The 10,402-nt window shown below is 35.0% G+C and overlaps 1 protein-coding gene across 1 annotated transcript; it reads right to left on the bottom strand.

Moving 5' to 3' along the window:
* Window positions 1–9,720: 9,720 nt before the first annotated feature.
* LOC142318135 (uncharacterized) lies at window positions 9,721–9,984 on the bottom strand. Its single transcript, XM_075354674.1, has one exon. It carries the CDS (start codon window positions 9,982–9,984, stop codon window positions 9,721–9,723), a length of 264 nt encoding a protein of 87 aa, XP_075210789.1.
* Between the last annotated feature and the right edge of the window lie 418 nt (window positions 9,985–10,402).

Here is a 10,402-nt window from a genome sequence, read left to right on the forward strand (position 1 = left end):
ATATGTCTCCGTTTAAAAGCTGTAGTAACCGCCAGGTACGTACACCCATAAGTGCAGTGAAACGTGGGTGGTCTTCATATCTTTGCAAATTAAATTTGCAAGAACTGCGGTAAAAGCCGGGTGATTCGGTTGCTCTTTAAGATGGGCAAAGTAAGATGCTGGAAGTTGGTCACGTCTATCCCAAACTGATGATTCATCGCACTCAATACGAATGCTAGTGACAGGGATTGATGTAAAAGCCTCTGTAGAACAAGACGGAGAGAATCGTGATGTTCAGTATCTAACATCTTCAGCGCGGTATTGAGTGCTGAAGAGTACGCAATAAAACCATAATCTAAACGGGAACGAACTAAGGAATAATAAAATCGCAACATACATGACCTATCGGCTCCTCAATTAGTGTTGCTAAGAACTCGTAGGTAATCTAGCAGTTTTGAACATTTTATTTTTAAATCTGTCATGTGTTTCACCCAAGTATGGCGGTTAGCAAAAAATAAACCTAAAACTTGATGTCGGGTGAGATAGTAATTAGCTCTTCCCGTTGGGAAAAATTTGCGGAATGGAAGGTTCCCGCAGCCGAGAAAAGACTACACATTTTGTTTTCTCAGGTGAAAATGTGAAGTTTGTAACACTGAACTAAGCTTCAATGCGGGAAATTGTGCTCTGTAGTAGTTTCTCTGTTGTGGCTATTGAACGGGACGTAATATATATGGCAAAGTCATCAAAAAATACCGAACATGAAACAGGTGGTTGTACACATTCAGTAATACTGTTGAAGGGTATAGCAAACAAAGTTTTATTTAATACACTTCCATGAAGTACTCCATTCTCCAAGGTGACGCTACGCGATAAGGATTCTCCAACACGAACACGGAAAGTTCGGTCATTTAAGAAACCCCTGATAAATACAAGCATACAGCTCTTCACTCCCCATTCTTTAAGGGTGTTAAGAATACCACGTCGCCAGGCCGTATTGTACGCCTTCTTGATATCAAAGAAGATAGGGGCGAGGCGCTGGCGGAATAGGAAGGCGTTTTGAATAGCTTCTTCCAGTGACACTAAATGGTAAATGGAAGAACGCCTTGGCGGAAACTGCATTGTTTTAGACATAAAAGGCCATGTCTCTCTAAGTACCATGTAACCTTACGGTTCACCATTCTCTCCATGACTTTACATAAAACGCTTGTCAAAGAGATAGGGCGGTAGCTTGAAGGATTTGCTTTGTCTTTACCAAGTTTTTGTATGACAATGGCTTCAAACCAGACTGAGAGGTAAACTTGTGAGGAGAATAGACTATTTTAAATATACAATAGGTGTTGTAGCGCCGAATTAGTAAGGTGTAAGACCAGACTGAGACGAATGTTCTCGGGTCTAGAAGAGGTGTCACGTGAGTTTTTAAGTGCGTGTGACAACTCGTTGAATGAAAATGAAACATTTAATTCCCCGACCGTATCATCAACATTTAACAGTAGTACTTTTATCTGTAATTTGTATCTCAGAAATTCGTTACTGTATGATGAGATGAGAGACACCGAACGGAAAGAATCTGCCAAGTTACTTGCCACTGCAGGTGATGTAAGGAATTCTCCTTCATGAATGAGTCCGAGAATGGACTATTTGGTGATCCGCAGATTGTACGGTTCTTTTTCCACACAGCAGACGTGGGAGTAGTACGTGAGATGGTGTCCACGTATTTCTCCATGACTTTCTCCTAGCGTCCAAGAATACCCGACGACATACCGCTCTAGCCTTACGGTACAAATCTAGATGTTCATTTGTAGGTCTGCAGTTAGATTTGCGCAGTGCTTGTCGTCGATTGCTAATACCATTTTGACAATCATCATTCCACCAAGGAACGGAAAGACGTCTGGGGTTTCCCGATGTTTGTGGGCTACATCTATTAGCATTCTCAAGTATTAGAGACATAAGAGAGGTAAGTTCGTCAAGGACGTCTGCATCATTGTCATACTGTGATGGGAAGGCTTTATGGTAACCGATCCAATCTGGTTTTTCAGCAGTTTATCTCAGTGACCTTTTATTCACCTTGCGGTCGACACCCAAAGCTATAATAATTGGCCTGTGGTCATTGTCGTAAAGGTCGTCACAAACGAACCAATTAAGACGAGAGAGTTAATTTGATGAGCATAAGGTGAGATCGATGTTTGACAGTGTACCAGATGATGAGGACATGAATGTGTATAACCCCATCATTCACTAGACGTAGGTCCAATTCTTGTTTCACTCTGTTTATCAGATTTCCTCGAGAGGAGCATATTTCTAGGACACTGAACTCAGGTTTTGGTGTGAGACAAATTCCAGATATCCAATTTAAAGAGAACTGAGATTTTTACAACAACAGCAGTAATGAAGGTAGCTAGTTGTATCCTTGTAGCCGACATCTCATTCCGCATGAAGATAGTAACACCACCACTCTCTCTACTATCTACAAGACAATTGTATCTCTCACACGTGTTCTTTGATGGATGAGTTTCAATTAACCACACATCTCAGGAATGATCGAACTGAGACTGTACAAGACTACACTTCATTTACACTCATTCAAATCATTCTCATTCATCCTCTGAAGTAATACCTGAACGGTAATTCCTGGAGGCTAAAGAGGAAAAAAATAATAAGGGGAGGTGGTTGAGTGGGCTCCCTTAACAGGGAGCTTATTTAGTGGCTTACCACCAGCTGTATTTACTCCTGTCTGCAAAGGTAAAACTTTAGGGACAGGAACTTTGAGAGGGATCCCACTAGTGTTAATCTCACTAGTTATAACTACTAATTTCTTGTTCATCTTCATTAACTCAGAAATAGTTGCATTAAATGAAGTAACTTAATCAGATAACACCTGAACAAATTTTTTCAGCTCACTGCACGATTTGCAGTGTTGGTCACCTGCATTTACAGGAGCTTTACTTGATGTCGCAGTGGCGAAAGAGACATCTGGTTTAATGAGGTTTCGAGAGCTAAGTACTTTTTTGTATTCTCTTCGGGCGGCTGGAAGGAAATCTTTTGCTCGGTACAGATTTCAGTTCTTGAACAAGAAGTTGTGGTATGATCATAACCTTGGCACTGGAAACATCATTGTGGGTTGGGCATGAAAGGTCGCACCTGAACCAACAGGTAAACCACTTTAATCTTCTCTGGTAGTACAGGAAGATTAAAAGTTAATATAAGGGAAAGTGTAGGTTCTTCCACTCTGTTCTGTAGTTTGTTTATTCGCTTCAACCTCCACAGCTTCTTGGTTACAAAGTTGATCAGCTATTTAAATTTTATCCATCTTCGCAAGGTCGCAGCAAAACATTATTCCCCGGCTGGTATTTAGGGTCTTGTGGCATACTGCACTTATGTTTAAGCCGCCCATATTGCTAAGCTGTAACAGAAAGCAACTCTGCTCATCATTAAAAGTTTCTATTAGAATCATTCAGTCTCATAATTTTTTTATGTTCTTCAGGGAACCACTTGAAATGGTTACAACTTTATTAACTAGGAAAGGCGATATCTTTTGGAGGGAGCCACCTTCCTGATTATTCCAAAGAACAACAAAATGAAACTTTCTGTATTTTAGAATTGATGCTTTAGAATTTAACGTAATATCTTTGGCAGTGCTAGTATCCTTGTCAGACAATGCTGACCAAGGCCTTTTCACTAGACAAGAATTGGTGGTTTTTTCAGATGGACCACCAACCATCAAAGAGTTAATTTTTGGACTTCAAATCTTGGTCCCATGAATATTGACAATATAACGGACTACTCCAGCAGAGCACACATGTACTAGAGCTAGAGCTAATTACAAATGGGTTTGCACAGGTGTCCAAGGACATAGTTCAAGACTCAATACATAAAGCCATTCACCCATCAGCATGGTAGTTTCTACCTTGGGTTACAGTTGCATTTTGTAAGGTGTCGCAACATCATTGAGTGTAAATGAAAGAGGAAATAGTGTAGAATGTTGTTGTGTAGTTATGTAAGAGTATATGTTGTAATTTGGGAAGGAATCTTGGTATAGCATAAGTGTATAGTGTAAGGTGTTCTGCAGCTTAGGTTGTAGTGACCCTAGCCTCTACAGCTCAAAGCTGTAGAGGCTAGGGTCGTGGGAATGCCAACTTCCAAAGTCTTAAAGAATAAGACTTTCCACCAGGGATATTAGAACTAGCCCAGACATGCTTCAAAGACTTAAATTAGTGTTACAGCTGAAGCCTGCTTTTCTGAACATTGTCCATTCAGAAACTTAATAAACATAAATGGTTTTTTTTTTAATATTATTTTCTATTTTTCAACCACATATACTTTTATGCTGTCTAAATATTGTGTTCATTCTTTAACTGATTTTTTAAATGTAAATAAGAAAGACATCATCTACATAAGTAATCCAAATATTTATTTAACATTAAAATATAATATTTCACGTATATTTTGAAAAATATCTGACTCTAAAATACATATTTGTGAAACAAATAATAATCTTTCATTCTTAAAAATAATAATCCCTTAACGATAAAAAAATCTAACATTGATTTATAATAGTGATAATACCTAATTTATTAAGATGTCCACCAAGCAACTTCAAAAAGAAAAGCAAATTAAATAAATAGTAATTTTTTTAAAAATGTGTAAATAAACTTCCATAGAATCATTGTAATAAGGATAAAATCAAAACCTAAACCGACAATGATTGTTAACGTCTATATGCCTACAAGCGCCAATGATGATGATGAGGTAGAGTGTTTATACGAAGAGATTGACGAAGCAATTAATCACGTAAAAGGAGATGAAAATTTAATAATAGTTGGAGATTGGAATGCAAGCATTGGAAAAGGCAAGGAAGGAAATATAGTGGATGAATACGGGCTGGGCAAAAGGAATGAAAGAGGGGACCGACTTATAGAGTTTTGCACAAAGTATAATTTAGTAATTGCCAACACCCAATTTAAAAATCATAATAGAAGAATATACACTTGGAAAAAGCCAGGCGATACTGCAAGGTATCAGCTAGATTATATCATGGTTAAGCAAAGATTTAGAAATCAACTTGTTGACTGCAAAACTTACCCTGGAGCAGACATTGATAGCGACCATAATTTGGTGATAATGAAATGTAGATTGGGGTTTAAAAACCTGAAGAAAAGGTGTCAGATGAATCGGTGGGATTTAGAGAAGCTTGAGGAAGAGGAGGTAAAGAAGATTTTTGAGGAGGACATCGCAAGAGGTCTGAGTAAAAAAGATAAGGTAGAAAATGTAGAAGTAGAATGGGAGAATGTTAAAAAGGAAATTCTTAAATCAGCAGAAGCGAACTTAGGCAGAACAAAGAGAACTGGTAGAAAACCTTGGGTTTCAGACGATATATTGCAGCTGATGGATGAACGTAGAAAATATAAGAATGCTAGTGATGAAGAAAGTAAAAGGAACTATCGACAATTAAGAAATACTATAAACAGGAAGTGCAAACTTGCGAAAGAAGAGTGGATTAAAGAAAAGTGTTCAGAAGTGGAAAGAGAAATGAACATTGGTAAAATAGACGGAGCATACAGGAAAGTTAAGGAAAATTTTGGGGTACATAAATTAAAATCTAATAATGTGTTAAACAAAGATGGTAAACCAATATATAATACGAAAGGTAAAGTTGATAGATGGGTGAAATATATTGAAGAGTTATATGGAGAAAATGAATTAGAAAATGGTGTTATAGAGGAAGAAGAGGAAGTTGAGGAGGATGAAATGGGAGAAACAATACTGAGATCTGAATTTAAGAGAGCATTAAAAGATTTAAATGGCAGAAAGGCTCCTGGAATAGACGGAATACCTGTAGAATTACTGCGCAGTGCAGGTGAGGAAGCGATTGATAGATTATACAAACTGGTGTGTAATATTTATGAAAAAGGGGAATGAATTTCTGTCAGACTTCAAAAAAAGTGTTATAGTCATGATATCAAAAAAAGCAGAGGCAGATAAATGTGAAGAATACAGAACAATTAGTTTAACTAGTAGTGCATCAAAAATCTTAACTAGAATTCTCTACAGAAGAATTGAGAGGAGAGTGGAAGAAGTGTTAGGAGAAGACCAATTTGGTTTCAGGAGAAGTATAGGGACAAGGGAAGCAATATTAGGCCTCAGATTAATAGTAGAAGGAAGATTAAAGAAAAACAAACCAACATACTTGGCGTTTATAGACCTAGAAAAGGCATTCGATAACGTAGACTGGAATAAAATTTTCAGCATTTAAAAAAAATTAGGGTTCAAATATAGAGATAGAAGAACAATTGCTAACATGTACAGGAACCAAACAGCAACAGTAACAATTGAAGAACATAAGAAAGAAGCCGTAATAAGAAAGGGAGTCTGACAAGGATGTTCCCTATCTCCGTTACTTTTTATTCTTTACATGGAACTAGCAGTTAATGATGTTAAAGAACAATTTAGATTCGGAATAACAGTACAAGGTGAAAAGATAACGATGCTACGATTTGCTGATGATATAGTAATTCTAGCCGAGAGTAAAAAGGATTTAGAAGAAACAATGAACGGCATAGATGAAGTCCTACGCAAGAACTATCGCATGAAAATAAACAAGAACAAAACAAAAGTAATGAAATGTAGTAGAAATAACAAAGATGGACCACTGAATGTGAAAATAGGAGGAGAAAAGATTATGGAGGTAGAAGAATTTTGTTATTTGGGAAGTAGAATTACTAAAGATGGACGAAGCAGGAGCGATATTAAATGCCGAATAGCACAAGCGAAACGAGCCTTCAGTAAGAAATATAATTTCTTTACATCAAAAATTAATTTAAATATCAGGAAAAGATTTTTGAAAGTATTTGTTTGGAGTGTCGCTTTATATGGAAGTGAAACTTGGACAATCGGAGTATCTGAGAAGAAAAGATTAGAAGCTTTTGAAATGTGGTGCTATAGGAGAATGTTAAAAATCAGATGGGTGGATAAAGTGACAAATGAAGAGGTATTGCGGCAAATAGATGAAGAAAGAACCATTTGAAAAAATATAGTTAAAAGAAGAGACAGACTTATAGGCCACGTACTAAGGCATGCTGGAATAGTCGCTTTAATATTGGAAGGACAGGTAGAAGGGAAAAATTGTGTAGGCAGGCCACGTTTGGAATATGTAAAACAAATTGTTAGGGATGTAGGATGTAGAGGGTATACTGAAATGAAATGACTAGCACTAGATAGGGAATCTTGGAGAGCTGCATCAAACCAGTCAAATGACTGAAGACAAAAAAAAAACACTTCCATAAGATCTTTTCAGAGTTTTAATGCAGCTTCTTCATCATGTGGCACTGTTGTTTATGTTGTCCATCTTCAAGTTCTTAGAAATCCCATTTACTTAATATAAAATGGGATATTTGATTTGTATTATATTTGTTTATTCAGTTTGTAGTTTTGTCAGATTTTGTATGTTTATAAATTTAATATTTTTCAATTTGTTGAAATCATCGCTTTTATTGTTCTGCGTGTAAAATGTACATGTAGTAGTAGCTGCTGTCATAGTATGATGTCCTGATTCTATAAGGTGATTGCAAAAATTGATTCTGTTATTGAGTATAGTGCTTGTAATCTGTACTTTGTATCAATGGGATTAATAAATAAATGTACATCCAATCTACTTCATGTAGTATTTAAAGCATTTTCTACAGTTTAACTATACATTCCTGGGTTATTGTACTTATTAGTGTGCATCGTATTTGTCATTTGTAAAATTTTACATTTCTGAAAGTTATGTAGTAATGTTCTACCTAAAAGTGAAGTTTAACCTGTTTGCAACAAACTGGGTAGACTGACACAGATATACTTCCGGATTATAAATTCTACATCCTGCATTGTTGATCTCTGTAAATCACCTTATAGAAACAGGATTCTTACAAATACAAATTACAAATTACCAACAATTTGCAAGTTTTACATATATATCACTAAAAAGCCATGATAAAACATTCTAAATTAAATTTAAAAAACAATATATAGACACGTTCTTTATAGTATTTGACTACATATTTACATATTTCTTAACAGTTTCAATAATGCTATATATAATACCATTGATAAAGTAAGTGCACTTCAGCCTCTGCAAAAATATTTTTTTTAAATTCCATGTATTTAAGTCATACCAGTTTCCACATATTTCATTACATTTTTAATGATAATGAAATTATTATGTAATTTTTATTTACATCTGTTAGTTTATATTTAAAAATATTTATGGTATTAGAGTCCTTTTGGATTGTCTATTTCTAAAACCTTTAACAATTTTCTTTTAAATTCCGATAGAAGCCTGAAGATTTTCTAATTTGTTCATTTGTTTAATTAACAGGCAGATTTTCTTTATGTATGTTAAGAACAGGAATACAAGATTTTGTGGATTGTAATTTATTATGGTTATGCATGTACATATTTTTAAAATAATTTAAATTAGCATCTGCTGTATTTTATTGATTAATAATATCAGCTTTAATTAATGAACTGACAAATTTAGTTACTAACTAGGTTTGTTAATTAAATAATATAAATCACAAACTCTATTCAATAATATATGATCAGAAGTAATAGAAAAATGATTAGATATAAAAAGGTATTTTTAAAATATTTCACTACTAAAGATAAACATATGTAAATTATAATTAAAAACTCAATAATAAAGATGATTTATCATCATAAGCTGTCTCTGAGTCAGTGAATTCTGTTTAATTACTATTCATTACAACCAAAAGCTCTATCCGCAAAGCTCTATCTGCAAAGGCTGAATTAAAGTAGCATGCAGCTATTATCCCCAGTAGCATGGAGATAGCACCTGTATCTGCACATTACATCATCTAATTGAGATTTGGACTTGTATAAAGCTGTCCCTTATCAGTCAAGGCTGACAGCAAAGCTATACTTTCAAAACTGAGGCACACTGTGCTATTAGGTTAACTATAGTCTCAATCGACTTTCTGATGATGATTTTTGCCTTGCATCTCTCAAAGGTAGACATGGTTCCTAATTAATAAATGGTCCAGGATTGGGTCTCTACAATTAGGTGCAATCGACTGTGGTCAAACTTATGATAAGCCCTGAACTAGGTTTATCACCAACAAAGATCTGCTGATTTCAGCAGTGATCCAAAGAATGCAGCAAAGATTAATTTGGCAAGTCTTTTAGAGAGCAAATTAAAAAAATCCTTTGGGTGGGTTATTGAATCTATCCTCAGGTAGACCAATTCACCAATTCAATTCTGGTGGCCCTCAATTTTCAACAGGGAATCCCAGAGAATCAGTGGCATTGAATCTTATTCCACAGCTCACAGTGACATGTAATTTGCATCAGGATAGATTGTGGTCCATCAAGGTGACAGCTGGTGTTTCATTCCCCAAGATTCAGCACTGCTGAGGATGCTGGTGATTGACTTAGCAGGAGGCAGGTAATTGTAATGTTGTAATCAAAGTTTAATGGGTAAATAAATATCTCTTAAAGCTAAAACATCAAATATATTGATTATCTAAATATTGAACAAGACTAAATTTGTATCTAATCATTTACTTATCCAAAACTCCCAATAAGGATAAATCATTCAACATAATTCGTAGTAACTGAAATTATAATGTACCTAAGCAATATACTGTAAAAACATGAATTATTGATTATTCATTTACTTATAAAATATTTAGCCCTGTAAAAGAATAATTTAAAGGTACAAAATTGTTGCTGAATTCTTTCCTCAACTTATTTTTTCTTTCCTTTCTTTTTCTTCTTCTGTAAATCTGGCCAAGGAAATCCTCTGCACCGTAAAAGATCCTGTACATTGTGACATGTTGCATAAGCATTATCCATGGCATATTCATTAAATATGTCTACATGACAACGTGATTTGACTTTGGATTTACCTTCACCTTTTCTTGTTAATGGCTTTTTCCCAGTCTTTGGTTTCTTTTCTCCTCCACTATCTTGTGATTTTGCAGGCTGCTTCTTTTTCCCCTTTCCTGCCATTCTGAAATAAATAATAGGAACTATCATTTTAACTTTTCTTTCTCTTAATATATGTTTAATGTTTTTAACGTACAAAAAACTCAATAGTTTCTATTAAAACTCTGTGCCACCTAGTCCAGTAGCATAACAGAAAAGGCAAAAACACTACACAGCCCTCTAAAAATACTATCAGAGCTGAATTAGTTCAAGTATTATCAAAAAATGTAGTACAGTACAATTATACTACTGTGTAAATACTGATACCTTCTGCTGTTATATAAACACTGTATTTACTTACATATGCCTTTAACCCATTATAGTTTTTTCAATGCACAGAAACTGAGGGATACTGGTGACAAAATCTTCAAATATCAGAAAAAATGGTATTTATAAAATGCAAACTACTATAATAATAAGTTTAAAAGAAATTATATTAATA

This window comes from Lycorma delicatula, chromosome 1, assembly GCF_047948215.1.
Source record: "Lycorma delicatula isolate Av1 chromosome 1, ASM4794821v1, whole genome shotgun sequence".
NCBI classification, from domain to species: Eukaryota; Metazoa; Arthropoda; class Insecta; order Hemiptera; family Fulgoridae; genus Lycorma; species Lycorma delicatula.